Here is a 15,806-nt window from a genome sequence, read left to right as displayed (position 1 = left end):
TTTTAAGATCAAATTTAATAATGTAAACTTCAAGACTTCTATAGCTTACAGCAAGTGTAAAAGTTACGATTTTTTTCTGTGCTGCTCAGAATGACATTGAATGATATTTTCTTACCTATTATTTTGAACTTTAACAATGCAGTCAGAAAAAAAGATTGATAAAACTGTACCTTTTGTGTCTTATCACTTTAAAGAGTTAATTGAAGACATTTTACCAATCAAAACCTTAATTTAAGATTAATTCAATTCCTTTGAAGACTTTTTAAAGATTTGCAGGGACTCTAAAATGTGGAAATTTTTATTTATGTATTTTTTATCTTTACACTTAAAGCTTTATGTCCTGAGAGTACATCATCGGCAACTAATATCATCTGGCAGTCGAAGTGCTGTTATAAATTATCTTTATTTATACAGTCAGAAAAACAGTGAATTCATTGTCTATACATTTCATCATAACATCTTTCTCTATACATTTTGGACCAATAAAAATATTTACCAAGACAACTTCATGTACAGATCCGTGGAAGCTTTTCAGCAGGATTTGTGCCATGGGTGGAAGGAAAATGAAATCATTTGTTGAACTACCAGTTTCTGGTTTTGTATCAGAGATTAATGTGAAGAGGCCATTGATAAACATCAGTGCCAGGAGTCTGTCCTTATTGAAATCAGGTAATTTTCAGCTTACTTTAGGAAAGTGCACTTAAAATTTCCACACTTATACAAACTTTGACTAAAGTCTCCAAGACAGTTCCTGCGTTTCCACAGATTTTCTGAAAGATGGAAACTTTACATTTTCATGTATTCTTGGAAATGTGAATATGGTGAATTTAAATGATTTACTAAGTATATCTGGCCTTAGATTTCAGGTCAGAGTTGACCTCTACACTTTAACAACTATTAACAACCTCAATTTCTGACTGATCAATGTCCAACATAAACTTCCTGATGGTTGCAGTTGTAGTCATGCATTACTGAGGCAGATTGTTTGTACATCCGTTTTTCGTCCTCCGGTCATTTTGAGACACACCAGATGTTGTCATCTCATCAATAACTGGGTCACACAAGTTACTGGTGGCCTCTCAGTCTCTTTCCAGCCGGTCTGTCCTCTTTATTTCTTGATCTGTCTGGAGCCGTCCTTCCATCCCTCCTTCACTTCATTCACAAATGTCTCTCCGACCTTCCGGATGCGGCTGCCCACTTCTCCCAGGTCACCGGGGACTCTGCCGGCCTCATCCCGGACCTGCCGCAGCGTCTGTGACCGCATGACCCGCTCCGAGGCGTCCCGGCCGGCTATCTGAGCCTTGGTGATGGCGTAGGCTGTGATCTGGGCCGCCCTGCGAATCGGACGAGACTCTGCCAACTTCTCGACGACATGGAGGTTGTTGAGGAGGTTGAATAACATGCGGGTGAGCATCGTGTCGAGTTGTTGCCAACAGATCTTTGACGCGTTAGCTTAGCCTGCTAACTTAGCGGTCCCGTCCCACTCCTGTGTGTTTCCGCCCTGTAAAGGACACCAACGTTCACCATCAGTTAGCTGGACACATTATCGTCAGCGGTAGCTTAAGGTGTCATGTAAATTGAGACTGTCTGTACATTTCAGTCACTGGACATTAGGAAGTTGGCTTACCTCAGCTGAACCGGGTCACCGCTAAACTGTAGTGGATGACATAAGACTGGGTTGGAGCGAGGCTGAAGTCAGTTTCAGATTCGATTCTTTGTCCGCTTAAAATAGGGCTGTTAAACGTACGGCTCACGGGCCATAACCAGCTCACCAAAAGGTCCAGTCCGGCCCACTGGATAACTTAGCACAGCTATTTGTGAAGGCTAAGAGGTGCTGGGTTGTGTTCTGCTTATAGACTGTAAATAAACATATTAGGTTTTTAAACAAGCTTTAGGCCCTGATGTCCCTGTGCTGATGAATCTTTAATGTTTTATATTCATCACAACTAACTTTGATGACATCTACTGTGTGTTATTAGATGTATTTATGTTTTATTTGTTGTATTTTGTTATGGTGCAAATTGGTTGTGTTAACTGCTGTTTCAAACCCAATTGCCAGTCTGGGACAATAAAGACTTCTTATTGGTGTGGTGAAAGTTATATCCAAATTGCCAAAGTACATGTGGAGTAAAACCCAAAAAAACTGAAATTGCACTATATTTTTAAAGACATCTCAGGCTGTTCATCATCTGTTTTGTAAATGAGAATCAGAAATACTTTATTGATCCCTGGGGGGATATTATGGTTCATTACAATCGCTCTGATGCCTGCATAGAGGATTATCACAGGTAGAAACAGGCACCAGCACAATTATATAAAAATGTAAAATAGAAATACAGTAAGAGTAAACATAGTGCAGTTTGTAAACGTTTAAAATAAAGTATGTGTAGTATGCTGAGTGTGTACGTGTGTAAATATATATATATATATATATATATATATATATATATATAAATGTAAGAAATACAGTAATAGACAATTGGCACAAATAGGTGAATATTTAAATTATAATATGTGCTGAGTGTCTGAAGTGTGTAAAATATAAAAAAATATGCTACAATGCAATGTATAAAACTAGTATGTAAGTGAAAATATAAAAATATCTGTGCAAAAAAGAAAGGGGGAATGGGAAAATTGAAGTATTTGAAAATTTGGTATTAATAGGTTACTTTGCAATGGTTTTACTGGTCCGACCCACTTGAGATCAAAATGGGCTGTACATGGCCCATAAACTAAAATTAGTTTGACATCCCTGCCTTATGCATGAAGCCTAATCTACGAATCTGAAGCCATCTTCAGCTTTGTGGTAAACGGGTTTCCGGACATTTTTGCTGGTAACACCATTCAATGAAATACTTCCGGTCCGATCGCGTATGATGTGCATCCGCTTTCGGCAACCGATTTCTCTTCTCGTTTCCGTCATTCATCACTCTAACAATCACCCAAGGAGCCCGCAGCTGAAACCTTCTCCAAACTAAACTCTTTCCCGAAGCAGCCATGCGGGTGATCGTGTTGCTGGCGGTGACCGTGCTGTCTCTGAGCCCGGCGGCGGTGAGCGGAGCCGAGAAGAAGAAGCTGCAGATCGGCATCAAGAAGCGAGTGGACAACTGTCCCATTAAGTCCCGCAAAGGAGACGTGCTGAACATGCACTACACGGGCAAACTGGAGGACGGCACTGAGTTTGACAGCAGTATTCCCCGAAACAGGCCCTTCACCTTCACCCTGGGCAGCGGCCAGGTGATCAAAGGCTGGGACCAGGGGCTGCTCGGCATGTGCGAGGGCGAGAAGAGGAAGCTGGTCATCCCCGCAGAGCTCGGCTACGGAGACAGAGGAGCTCCGCCAAAGATCCCCGGAGGAGCGACGCTCATCTTCGAGGTGGAGCTGCTCAGCATTGAGAGGAAATCTGAGCTTTGATGAAGAGGAGCGGGCAAATGTGGCAACTTTCAAAACGTGAGTTAATATTAGGCACGATGGCAATTAATCGACTATCGATTAATCGGTCGTGAAGAGTTAAATCGAACATGTGAAACTTAATTGGTTTATTGATAATTATGCATTTCTGTCATGTCAATCTGTCAGTTATGTGTAATATGTTGCTGTGAGCGTTGGCTGAAGAAAAAATGCACAGGGTATTGTTTGAAATACATAAAGTTTTCATGTTTTTTTTCAGATAACAATCGACTAATCAATCGTTAATTTAACAGATAATCCATCAAGAAAAGTGCTTACAACTTGCAACTCTAGTTAATACAAATGTGTGCTCTGGATGCCAGAGTTAACTCCTCGGGCCCATTCAGCTGGCCTCAGGTCTCCTTTCTGGCCATTTGATTAAATGCAGATTCAAATGGGATCATGCACAATGGAAGCTCAAGATGAAATGACGAATCAAGGCCTTGAAACTATATTTGTACTCTAACCACACACATCAGGATTAGGTACTGAATCAGAACCCACCCTAAATATCCACCTTAAGAGTGTCACAGAAACAAACTATGTTTTTGATGCCAAATATGCTCTGTACTACTTATAACTACTACTAAATAGCTACTACTAATTGTATTTACATTCTGTAAGTAGTTCTGCACAGGGGCGATTGTAGGATTTGACAACATTGGGGGCCTCACCTGGAACTCAGTAGGGGGTCCAGGGGGATCCCTCACCAAGATTTGTTTTTGTTTTTATGTACAAGCTCTGTTTTGATGCTTTTTTAAAAATGCACTCTAGCACCTTATTTTCTCCTAAAAAACGTTTGTTCTTTACTTTCCAGAGTAACTATGAGATGTGATGAAAAAAATATCAGTAGTCATCAGTAATTAGTATCGAGCACAGAATACTTACAAATGCTATCATTAAAAGTGTCTTGACTAGAGTTTGAAAATTAGTTTAATGTATGCCTTCATGTTAACAGTGGTGGAATTTAACTAAGTACATGTATTCAAGTATAAGTATGAACGAAATGACAGATTATTAGATCTTTGTGGCATTTTTTTCATTTATATTACACCTATTCTTATTTTTTGGAGGGGGGGAGCCTATATATTTAAGTCCTGAACTATTTATGAAACATTTGGGGTTGAGGTTCAGATGCCCAGGCCTAACAACAGTACTGCCTGTCTATGTAGCAGTTTTTATTATAAGTGGCAGAGTCCGCCACTGAAGCGCTTACTTAAATTTGTCTTCGCCTTCTCAAGTGCTTCACAAGAAACTATGCATGTATTGTGTCCGTAGTTTTATTATAATATCTAATTGGTACTGACCTCCCTGTTTCCTGCTTCACTGCCACTGCTTCACGTTTGTAAGCATCGGATCAGTTCTGAATATTGTAGGGAACAGGAGGGAGCAGCCACAGTAAGCTGAAGAGTTGCAGGTAAAAGGAAGTGAAAAAAGTACGAGTAAAAGCATGAGGTCTGAACTATTCTTCATATTCTAAGAAAATAAACATACATGCCTTTTCATTTTGTTTTGCATTTTAAATGTTGTGGTGTTGATGTCCTTAAACCTCAGAGAATTCCTCACAGAAAGCATCTGCTCTCCTGTATTTTCCTGTAGCAGCACACTGAATCTCTACCAACTCCACCTGCTGCTCAAACCTGACCTCTGACCTCTGACCTCTCTGTGATGTTTTTCCACAAAGATTAATTTAAAAAAAAATTAAGTTTGGCAGATTTTGATACACCTTTAAAAAAATAAATGTTTTATATTTTCTTCAGGTTCCAGGAGCTGTTGCAGCATTACGTGGAGACCTCTGATGAGGATCACACAGAAGATCTGGGAGTAGAGTTGGAAAACCCCTGCAGAGCCACTGTTCTCCCCTCACTGGCTTTGCTTGTTGTTCTCTGATTTATTGGTCTGAAGTTTGTATGATATAAGAAGTGATGTATGTCCTTGCTAAACATTATAAGAACAGACAGTGAGCAACTAAGCCCAGTGTTTAGGAGCGGTTGATAATAAAGTCATGCCCTTTTGTTTCATCTCCTTTTCATTTTTTAATTGTCTGTGATTGTGAGCACATTCATTCATATCCGTACAGTCTTTTCACAAGATCATTTAGGCTGTCGATATAGTCAGATCTTAGGCAGGGGATGGATTAAAATGTTTGGTTTTCTTTCACCTTTAAATAATGATAATAAAATGTTGAATTTACAGGAAACTTTGCAGTCCGAAGTTGTTTTGTTGGACAAGAAAGCAGGGTTTAACAAATTTCTGTGGCTTCACATTTGTTTATTTTATGGTTTCTAGCCTTAAAAAAATACCTTCTGACTCTAAATAAAAACAAACAAGGTAAGTTTGAGGTCTGTCTCGTATGGTGTATCGTAGACTTATACGCCGCATAAAAGGCTTTATATGACCTTTATGACAACTTGAACGTGACGTCAGATTTATGCACTGAAATGTTTTGGTTATTACCCCCTTATAAATGTACTATAGCATTCGATCATTAAGGTTTAACAACTTCAGATTTTGCATGCTGCAAAGGACATATGGCCAGTATGTGGTTTTGATCTGAGTCAGGCACAAATGTATTAAAAAGGGGGTAATAACCAAAACATTTCAGTGCATAAATCTGACGTCACGTTCAAGTTGTCATAAAGGTCATATAAAGCCTTTTATGCGGCGTATAAGTCTACGATACACCATACGAGACAGACCTCAAACTTACCTTGTTTGTTTTTATTTAGAGTCAGAAGGTATTTTTTTAAGGCTAGAAACCATAAAATAAACAAATGTGAAGCCACAGAAATTTGTTAAACCCTGCTTTCTTGTCCAACAAAACAACTTCGGACTGCAAAGTTTCCTGTAAATTCAACATTTTATTATCATTATTTAAAGGTGAAAGAAAACCAAACATTTTAATCCATCCCCTGCCTAAGATCTGACTATATCGACAGCCTAAATGATCTTGTGAAAAGACTGTACGGATATGAATGAGTTAAATGTCAAATTTGTATTTAGATACATAAAAATAGAATAGAAATAATAAAAAAATACCCGAAATAGGAAACTTAAGACCAGTCTTTCAGTGGCCAGTGGCATACAATGGAAGCAGCCAATAACGTGCCACCACATCTAGAAGTTCAACTGCCGGCTTCAACAGTCATGTGATCTAGATGTTCCACCCGGAGTTCTTTAGAGGACGGACACGTGAACCGGAACTCATCAAGACAATTGAATAGTTGTGGACCGGCTATTTACGAGTTTTCACAATGTCTGCGAAATTGAACGCTTTGTGTAGCGATTCTTACGTTGATATCAGTCAATATAGAGACCAGCATTTTAAGGTGAGTAGGAAGTTAATCATACAGTCTAAAGGAGCCTCAGTAGTCAAGCTTTTCCCCGTCAGTGTAGCGGTTTATCATAAGCTAACAGTTAGCGACCGTTAGCAAACACCAGAGTGCAGCTCAGGCTTTGTAACGTTATAGATCCTCTTATTTCTGTGCGATCAAAGATCTAAGGCGTCTCAGATTTTTTAAAACTGCTGTACTGCACCTACAAGCTTAACTTGATTCAGCTAGTAGCCATAGTTTGGTTTGCGTTGCGTTACCTTACCTTTGCATTTAATTCGCGTGTAAACATTGAAGCTTATTTAAGTCCCCCGACGTTATTTAAAATCGTTAATCAAATAGTCTCTACAAGGGCAATCGACTCAGAGGCTGCAGACAGAGGTTTACTATATATAAGTAATGGGGGTTGAAATCACCAGTTGCCCCCACAATACGATATTATTACGATACAATATTATTGTGATTTCTCAAGTGTGGCGATATGTTGAGTATTGTATTATCTTGCAATTTTTTTGTTTATCTTGCAACACTTTTCAACTGCAAATTATGTCCCCAAAAAGAAAACTTTGTCAACATCTGTATTCTCTAATAAGATAAAGTTTTAAGTCATTTTTATCCAAGCAAAATGCATTTACTGAACTAAAAAAAAACCAACTGATTCCAGTATGCTACCAAAAGTTAAATTTGTATTTATGATATAAATAATACATATAAAAAAAAATGATACTTGGCATCCATGTCATGATATGATATAGGCACACAAATATATTGTGATACTGTGCTGTATCAGTATCTTAATAGATAACCATTAAAAAGATCAGAGGCCAATTTCTAACGTGCTGATTAACAGAACATTCCCAGATGAAGTCTAAAACTGGAAGACGGTTATATTTTTTTTTCTTTTCCCTGAACGTGTGCATTTGTCAAGGCATATACAGGAATAGTTAAGGTTATGTTTCATGCCCGGTACTAAGGGAGTAGTTAAAAAAAAATCCAAAAAAATTACATCAGCTCATGTAATAACAGTGTCAGCAGTAGCAGAGATGAGCTACCTGTTATTATGAGCCATAATAAGAAAACGTTATCTCTGGCCGGTGTTTTCAGCCCCCTGGGACAGGTGCATGCTCATATATTCACTGTGTTTTTTAGGGTAATCGCTATGAACAGGAGAAGCTGCTGAAGCAGAGCCACACTCTGTATGTTGGGAATCTTTCCTTTTACACCACAGAGGACCAGGTAGGACACTCAACCATTACGACTAAATTCACCATCAGTTTAAGACCTATATCTGTAGAAATAAGTTCAATTTGTATTAGCCTATATTCTAGGATACTCTAGGATGAAAAGGATGACATTGCTCCAGATCACTAAAAAATCTATTGTTTTGCTACATTTCCCACTTTATGGCCTTTGGCTTTTTTTAAGCTCCTCAAAAGGCTTGTACTCTTATTCTTTAGGAGTCATGTGAGTTGAAGGGTGTTTTTTTTTTTTGCATTCTGTATTTAAAATCAGAGACTGAGCTCCTTGTGAATTTTATTGAAATGGTGATGTATTCCACCCCCTCCTCTTTTTTTCTCAGTGTCAAATTCAAAGTATTTCCAGGATAATGCTTTGCAAATATTTCTTGAAAGCTCTCTCACAAGCTCAATTTTGTCTTTGTAACTGATGAGCAGGTACATGAGCTGTTTTCTAAAAGTGGAGACGTGAAGCGCATCATCATTGGTCTGGATAAAGTCAAAAAGACGGCGTGTGGATTCTGCTTTGTAGAGTATCCTTGTAAATATGAGACCCAAGTTAAGCAAAAACATCTTGACACCGAGTCAACATTCTGCCTGCCTGCTTACTAACCATATTACCATGCAGCTCGTGTTTCACTACTAACATATAATGTGTGCAAGTTCACAAGTCTGTGACAGACCTTAACCCCTGCTGTGCCAGATACTACACACGTGCAGGTGCAGAAAATGCCATGCGCTTCATTAACGGCACACGGCTGGATGACCGCATCATCAGGACAGACTGGGACGCTGGCTTCAAGGAGGGACGGCAGTACGGACGCGGCAAATCTGGAGGACAGGTGAATATTCAGACACTTGATTGTCAAGTATGAACATGTCATTGTCGTACTGTGGCTGCTGACAGGGGTTTGTATATAAAAATGTAAATGAGTAGCACTAGTTCCCTTTTTTTAAACCATGGCCAGAGCTCACAGTGACACCCTCCTATAGCCAGCTCCAACCACATATCACACCTAACGTATACAGACATACATCAATATCAAGAACAGCCATATGACTGCATATTTAAAAAGGGGTTTTTAATGTTAAAATGTTTATTCCAGTTTCTTCTATAAGAATACATTCAAGATTGTTGTTACCAGCAGGTTGCCATATTGTTAACTGTGTCAAAACGGACAAGTTTGCATTTCTTCAGCCACTTATGGGAATATTTATTGTCCGTTGCAGCGCTGTGCATTCTGGTAGTTGTAGTTTTTTTCCCTCACCTGAGCTAAAGCAAATGTCACAGCCCTTTCGTCCCATTTTCTCTGATCATATAGCCCAAAGGTCAAAAGTATTTGTGTCTTTTTTTATTGAATAGACAGCCCAGTTTTATTTAAAGTCCATCTTTCCAGCAGTGAAATGCTTCTGTAAGCATGGTCTATAAAGAGACAGCACTACTTAAGCGTGGTGTTTTAAAAATGAGACTATATTATGTGTAAATGTGAGTTTACTTAAAAAAAATTACCTCCAGTTTGCAACTTGAGGCTTAGTTCCTGCTCCTCTAAAAAAATGTATTTCTTGTTTAGGTGAGAGATGAGTACAGACAGGACTACGACCCAGCCAGAGGCGGCTATGGTAAGCTGGCTCAGCAGCATCGACCCACTGAGGGACGCAATAGTTTTTAAAATGAACCCCACCGAAGCAGTCTACCTGACCTACATGACGCCCCACCCTCAGTCCTGGATCAGATGGATTCTTCAGTGATGCCACTTCATGCTAGTACAGACTGTTTGTATCAGTTCTACCATTAAAACTGTACAGCACGCCTGCAAGAAATTAGCAGCTTTTATTTATTTCTTTTCATTTTCTTTTCTGAATACCTCTCTGACGTTTCATACCTGCTGTCAGTCTTCGTGGCAGCAAAGGCAAAGCTCCAAAGTTTTTGTGAGGTTTTTATGATCCTGCATACAGAAACACCATAAATTGCCCTGTAGGCTGGAAAGGTTATGGCAGCATGTAGTGTTTAGGTTGATTAAATGAAATATCAAGACAGTGATCTTGTTGAGTGTCTGGTCAAAATAATACTCTGTTAAAGTAACAGAAGGGAAGCATTTTGTCATCTTATTGATTTCCTTTGCTTTTTTTAAATAAAGATTTGTTTTCTACATTTTTGATGAGTGGTATCTTTTTTATTTCTAAATGCAACACCTGATGTCTGGTTATCCAAAAGTCTGCTCAGGTTTGTGAATGTCATAGAACTATGGCTTTTTGGGGAAAACAAAATGATGTAATTCATAAATACATATTCCTCCTCAGGAATATTGTTTTTGTAAGATTAAGTTTATGGTTTTGTGGCAATGGTATTTAATTGTGCTCCTGAAATACAGGGCAAATCTGGGAAAAAAAAGAAAAAAAGATCTAGTTATAGATGGAGAAAGGAGATGTCTGGATGTTGTGGGAGTTTCTTGGGAAGATGTAGCCTACAGCAGCTGTTAAGAGAAGCGTTTTGGCTCTCGAACACCTGGGAGGAAGAAACGTTTATAACAGACTGGGGAATAGATGGGAAAGGCTAAAGGACTTTTTGCTATGTGAGAGGGGAGGTTGGTGATGCAAAACAGAGGAGGCACATCAAATATTTTTTTAAGCACTGGGGAGGGAGTCACAGGTGGTAGAGTGGGTCGGTAGTTTGATCCTCGGATCCTCCAGTCTGAGACATATAAGTGGGCGTTTTAGTTTGACTCCAGTAGGTGGCGGTAATGCGACAGTTTGGTTCCCCACCGCCATTAAAATTCAGAGAAGAAGAAGCAGAAGCGGAAGTCGCTGGACGCCGCATGCAGCTGCTGTGAGTTGTCAGTCCTGTGGTCCCAGGCTGGAGTTTTGTTGAATAACACCTGGCTGTAGACCCTGAAGGTGAGTACGTGTTTGCTCTCTTTGTGTGTTGGTGTTGGTGGACTCTGTATTGTGAGGAAAGTTTAGTTGGAGTTGTGTGAAGGTTTAACTCCAGAAGCTAACACTTAGCTTTAGCCGGGTCCGCCTCATATAACCACAGCTGGTAACGTAACCAGCCTCTGTGAGCTCAGCCTGAAACGTGGCTGCTGGTCCTGATATGTTAGCTAGAGCTGTGGGTTACTAATGACACTTACTGACGATATCTTTTGTGCAGTATTTCGTCGTCAATGTACAGTAAACATTGCAGCCAGACATGGCGCAGCTTGGGTTGGCTCCTCCATTGAGTGAAACCAGATTCACATGTGAAGACCTTTAGTTGGATTTTTAATAATTTAAGATAATATCGTAATAGCTTTGTCTGATATATTGCACAACAGCGAGATAAAGTTAACTGATTTCGCCTTTGGTTAATTATTTTAGGGTTAGGAGTATATTATTTGTCATATCGTGATTATGTTGAAATGTGATGATCTAGTTTATCTGATTTGATTGTCTATTTGTTCTAAGTTTATTTATGTTATGTGAATGTCTGCTCACAACCTTCTCAGAATGCTGAAACTTCCAGTAAATACTCTCATTAAAGAGGTTTGGTATGTTGTAATTGTTGTGTAACTTCAAGGGTTAATCCTTCAAAATTTTCTCCAGTTATTGTCTTTTAGCTCATTTGCCTCTGTCAAGCAGCTCAAATGACCCCTGTATACTGGTATATTACAGGTTTTAGTATTTTATATAGAACTTAAGGTACATGTACATTATTGACCTGATTAGGAGCAGAGTGTGATTTCTGAAACTGTCAAAAAATCCTTTGCAGCAGTCCAACACCAAATACAATGAATGTATTAAAATGTTAAGACGAGGAAAAGCGGCAAAATGTCGCAATTGAGAAGCATAAACATGAGAATGTTTTTGGGTTTTTTTTTCCTACAAGACTAATATAAGACTAATCTTTGCATCTTTGTTTTTAATCAGCATATCAATTTGATATTAAAAAATGCCTTTTTATCAGAAGTACCAGCTATAATGAACTAGTTTGCAGATCAGAGAACTTGATAAATAAAGCTTTCTGTCTCCCTGTGTAGCAGTATGACCAGTGTGGACCACGTGGCAGCAGTCGGACAGGTTCTGACAGACCCGGGAGTGGACCTGACCCGGCGTTTTAGAGCTTTATTCACCCTGAGGAACTTGGGAGGTAACACATGTTCACAAAAATATACACACATCCACGAACATGTTGATTAAACAAAACAACAAACAGACTCTTCCACAAGTTACAGCGTGTGCACATACAGCTGGTAAATATATTTTATTGTGTGAACTGATGTATGTCGTAACCTGTGTGTCAGGTGCTGAAGCTATCGAATGGATCAGTAAGGCCTTCGCCGATGAGTCAGCTCTGTTGAAGCATGAGCTGGCTTACTGCCTGGGACAGATGCAGGACAGACAGGCCATACCTACGCTGACTGCAGTACTCAAAGATACACAGCAGGAGCCGATGGTCAGACATGAAGCAGGTAAACACGCATGCACACAGTACTGGCGGCTGAAGAGTGACCTCACTATACTAAACACACGTACATTTGTGCATGTAGTAAAAAGTGCATGCTTATGCTTTGCGCACTTCTCCTGTCACATCACACACATGCTCTCATCTGCCTCCTTGTTATTTTGCATAAACTCTCATGTGCACACGCTTGTGAGGCTCAGACACCCCAAAGTGACTTCAAAGAACCAGTGGCAATGAAAGCCAACTGTTGCACCACCGCCTCACATCAATTGTCATTGCCCAAAAATTACACTGGAACACATCAGAAATACTGCGGTGAATGGCCAGTTAGCATGTACATTCTACACCTGAGTGAGAGGCTATAACTCCATATCAGAAGGCAGCAGAAGGTGGTCAGCGTGGGTCTCTTCTGCTGCCGGAATCTGCTGTACCTATGAGACTGCTTTTATCGTCCCATCATCCTGCTACATGTTTGGTGAGATTTGAGGAATGTGTTTACGGCAAGTAAAAGAGAGCTAAAAAACAATCCCTACTTGATTGATATGGCTCATCTCTCCATCACACGTTACAGCTTATTACTGCTGGCTTTCAACTTCTTTGTGAGGGTTTAACACCATCAAAACCTTATTAGACTGTAATGTTTCTCAAATAAATACATATATTAAAATGTACATACTAAAAGCGCACTTGCATTTGATATTCATGAAACTTGTGTTGGTCTCATAGTATCTCATTATATAACATGCATTTATTCAGTGATACATGAAATACAAACACCTAAGCTTCATGAGAGCGGGAGTCAACAGTGCTGTATCTGTCTCTGGTTCTCACTCTGACTGTCCTTCTGTCTGTAGGGGAGGCTCTGGGAGCAATTGGTGATCCTGCAGTTCTGGACTTACTAAAGGAGTATAGTCAGGATCCTGTCATAGAGGTAGGAACATGATACTCAGCCTGTTGGGCAGTGGTATCAGGCCAATAAATGCCCAGAGCACTGGATCAGGTCCTTATTTCAACTGCATAAAGTAAATACAGTAAAAATACACATAGGAAGATAAGAATGCAAGCTGGTATTTTTTTTTCCTGAAAGAATGTAATAATATTAATAACATACTACTTAATATTTAGGCCAGCTAAACTTGTGCTGCTTTAGTATTGTGTATACCATGGCATTATTGATGAGCTGTAGGTAAATTAAAAAAACAGAAATTGAGTTCCCTGAAACTGTTAAAGGCACACTTATGTAACCAGCAGCAGGTTTGTGAAAATAGTGGCGGTCCTTTATTAAAGAGACCAAAACCTGTTGTAACTGTTATGTCCCGCTGCCTTCCTGCAGGTTGCAGAGACGTGTCAGCTGGCAGTTCGTCGGGTGGAGTGGCTGCAGTCTGGGGGAGAGAAGCAGCTAGACGATGGAACTACAGATAAGAACCCATACTGCTCTGTAGACCCAGCCCCTCCAGCAGTGAGGAAGAGTGTGTCCGAGCTGCGCTCTTTACTTTTGGATGAGAGTCTGCCCCTTTTTGAACGCTACCGCGCCATGTTTGCCCTGCGTAATCTGGGCAATGAGGAGGCTGTGCTGGCACTGGGAGAAGGTAGGATTTAACACAGTGGGTGGATGACAGTGACAGTAAGCTTTCTGGATTTTTTTTCATCTAAATTTCTATTTTATTTCTGGATTTTTTAAAAATGTGTCCCTTTGTACAATTCTGCATCCCCTCTCTAAATTCTGAGGTCTCTGCAGGTCTGTGAATGCAGTGCAGTCAAGGCTCTCCATGAGTTCTTTTTTCCTCGCTATTATTTTAAATGATAGTTTTTTTCAACTTTAACTACAACTCGTGGTCTGTGTAGTGTCATTAATAGCAGGTGCTCTATCAATGCACCTGTTTATATGCATACCAGTGTTTGGCATGTTTTACTGCATAAATCTCTCTCATGACATCTTTTTCTCCAGGCCTGCAGTGCTCCAGCGCTCTGTTCCGTCATGAGATCGGCTACGTCCTGGGTCAGATGCAGCACCCGGCAGCGGTCCCGGCCCTGCGCGCAGCTCTGGAGCGTTCCGGTGAGAGCCCCATGGTGCGACACGAAGCGGCAGAGGCTCTTGGGTCCATCGGCAAAGAGGAGTGTCTGGCAGTGCTGCAGAATTACCGTGAAGACAGAGAACGCGTCGTCAAGGAGAGCTGTGTGGTCGCTCTGGATATGCTGGAGTATGAAAACAGTGAGCAGTTCCAGTATGCAGACGGACTGGTCAGGCTGCAGGGTTAAAGGTCTACTCTTCCTCTGGAGGTGCTTTCACTCATATCTCTTTTTTTCAACACGTTTGCTACTTTTTGACAACTCAGTGCTACATCAATAAAACTATCGGATCCTCTGGGATGAAGCTTTAAAGCATAAAAGATATCCAGCACATAAAATCAAAAATGAAACTCTGAAAACCTACACAAAGCATAGAAGAGGCGGTGAGCTCTCAGCCTTGGGGTGTGTAGGTGTTTCTGTGTAGGTGGACAGGAAGGAGAAGAGTTCTCTGTGTTCTTTCTCCCTTCAACATAAGACTGCATATGTCTTCACTGCATCTTCACCTTGATCACATACTCTGGTCAGCTTTGGACTGAGGGTTGAAAGCCTGATGGATTGAAATGATGATGTTGAGGGCTTTTCTGCTGACAGCCTGTTACCTTGTTCTTTCTTATTACTTTTATTTGGTTTTAATCAGAGCCGTATGTGATCAAACAGCCTGATGGAATGGATATGAGACAGCGCTGTATGGACTTGTTTTAAGTGTATGGTATTGGTTCTGATCCAGGTCCCACTACATGATGTCAAGTCATTTTGTTATAGCTTCGCATAACCTGACCTACATCCACAGTACAGTTTAGCACCGTGCCACCACTGGAGATAGATCTGGCTGAAACCATCAAAATTGCGCACTAAAGAAAAGAAACACTCAGGGTTGTTTGTTTGTCTTAAAACCAATCGCAGTTGTCTTGGACATCGATGCCCTTGCAAAAAAGTGCCGGAAGATAGTGCAAGTGGAGTCGAAACATTTCTGAAATAGGCGGCTAATGGCAGGCTTGTATGCACAGTCTACATCCTGTGAGACTAATTCTGTTATAGTGTAATAACTGACATGAGCCAAAGCTCCATTGGCTTTGTGTTGTGGAGTTACAATAAAGTATTGTAGGGAAAGTTAATTACAATCTTTCATCGGCTACAGAGATTAACAGTGCAAAATTGTAGCAGAACCACTATTTTTCATGCTCCTCTGATTGCTCAGTTAATAGATTGTTTCGTGGTTTCGATTTGTATCTTGCATTCAGGTGTGTCTTGTGTGTAAAATTAAAATGATGCCGTACACAT

The 15,806-nt window shown here is 40.2% G+C and overlaps 4 protein-coding genes across 5 annotated transcripts; 3 read left to right on the top strand and 1 right to left on the bottom strand.

The window, feature by feature from the left end:
- Window positions 1–240: 240 nt before the first annotated feature.
- Window positions 241–1,707, bottom strand: si:ch211-162e15.3 (protein NCBP2AS2). Its single transcript, XM_042483803.1, has 2 exons — window positions 1,628–1,707; window positions 241–1,501 (listed from the first exon to the last, which is right to left on the bottom strand). The coding sequence occupies exon 2, from the start codon at window positions 1,412–1,414 to the stop codon at window positions 1,109–1,111; it is 306 nt and encodes a 101-aa protein (XP_042339737.1). The 5' UTR covers window positions 1,415–1,501; window positions 1,628–1,707; the 3' UTR covers window positions 241–1,108.
- A 1,160-nt stretch (window positions 1,708–2,867) lies between these two features.
- Window positions 2,868–5,299, top strand: fkbp2 (FKBP prolyl isomerase 2). The gene is made up of 2 exons (XM_042482021.1): window positions 2,868–3,450; window positions 5,211–5,299. The coding sequence occupies exon 1, from the start codon at window positions 2,998–3,000 to the stop codon at window positions 3,412–3,414; it is 417 nt and encodes a 138-aa protein (XP_042337955.1). The 5' UTR covers window positions 2,868–2,997; the 3' UTR covers window positions 3,415–3,450; window positions 5,211–5,299.
- A 1,333-nt stretch (window positions 5,300–6,632) lies between these two features.
- Window positions 6,633–10,169, top strand: ncbp2 (nuclear cap binding protein subunit 2). The gene is made up of 5 exons (XM_042483683.1): window positions 6,633–6,779; window positions 7,932–8,018; window positions 8,456–8,550; window positions 8,721–8,859; window positions 9,589–10,169. Exons 1-5 carry the CDS (start codon window positions 6,705–6,707, stop codon window positions 9,685–9,687), a joined length of 495 nt encoding a protein of 164 aa, XP_042339617.1. The 5' UTR covers window positions 6,633–6,704; the 3' UTR covers window positions 9,688–10,169.
- A 626-nt stretch (window positions 10,170–10,795) lies between these two features.
- dohh (deoxyhypusine hydroxylase/monooxygenase) lies at window positions 10,796–15,805 on the top strand. Of its 2 annotated transcripts, none has more exons than XM_042484003.1 (6): window positions 10,796–10,912; window positions 12,034–12,140; window positions 12,295–12,462; window positions 13,310–13,386; window positions 13,789–14,044; window positions 14,404–15,805. In XM_042484003.1, the coding sequence occupies exons 2-6, from the start codon at window positions 12,035–12,037 to the stop codon at window positions 14,712–14,714; spliced, it is 918 nt and encodes a 305-aa protein (XP_042339937.1). In that variant the 5' UTR covers window positions 10,796–10,912; window position 12,034; the 3' UTR covers window positions 14,715–15,805. The 2 variants fall into 2 exon arrangements, with proteins under 2 accessions (XP_042339937.1, XP_042339936.1); XM_042484002.1 differs by having other exon boundaries at window positions 12,031–12,140.
- Window position 15,806: the final 1 nt, after the last annotated feature.

Source organism: Plectropomus leopardus, chromosome 3, assembly GCF_008729295.1.
Source record: "Plectropomus leopardus isolate mb chromosome 3, YSFRI_Pleo_2.0, whole genome shotgun sequence".
Classification (NCBI taxonomy): domain Eukaryota; kingdom Metazoa; phylum Chordata; class Actinopteri; order Perciformes; family Serranidae; genus Plectropomus; species Plectropomus leopardus.
Note: the sequence above shows the minus strand (reverse complement) of the source record. Positions and strands in the feature narration are given on the sequence as shown.

Coding starts and splice junctions, on each gene's coding strand:
- si:ch211-162e15.3 (XM_042483803.1), bottom strand. CDS start 1,414: ATGCTCACCCGCATGTTATTCAACCTCCTCAACAACCTCCATGTCGTC.
- fkbp2 (XM_042482021.1), top strand. CDS start 2,998: ATGCGGGTGATCGTGTTGCTGGCGGTGACCGTGCTGTCTCTGAGCCCG.
- ncbp2 (XM_042483683.1), top strand. CDS start 6,705: ATGTCTGCGAAATTGAACGCTTTGTGTAGCGATTCTTACGTTGATATC. Junction 6,780..7,931: donor ATAGAGACCAGCATTTTAAG/GTGAGTAGGAAG, acceptor TGTGTTTTTTAG/GGTAATCGCTATGAACAGGA. Junction 8,019..8,455: donor TTTACACCACAGAGGACCAG/GTAGGACACTCA, acceptor ACTGATGAGCAG/GTACATGAGCTGTTTTCTAA.
- dohh (XM_042484003.1), top strand. CDS start 12,035: ATGACCAGTGTGGACCACGTGGCAGCAGTCGGACAGGTTCTGACAGAC. Junction 12,141..12,294: donor CACCCTGAGGAACTTGGGAG/GTAACACATGTT, acceptor CCTGTGTGTCAG/GTGCTGAAGCTATCGAATGG. Junction 13,387..13,788: donor GTCAGGATCCTGTCATAGAG/GTAGGAACATGA, acceptor GCCTTCCTGCAG/GTTGCAGAGACGTGTCAGCT.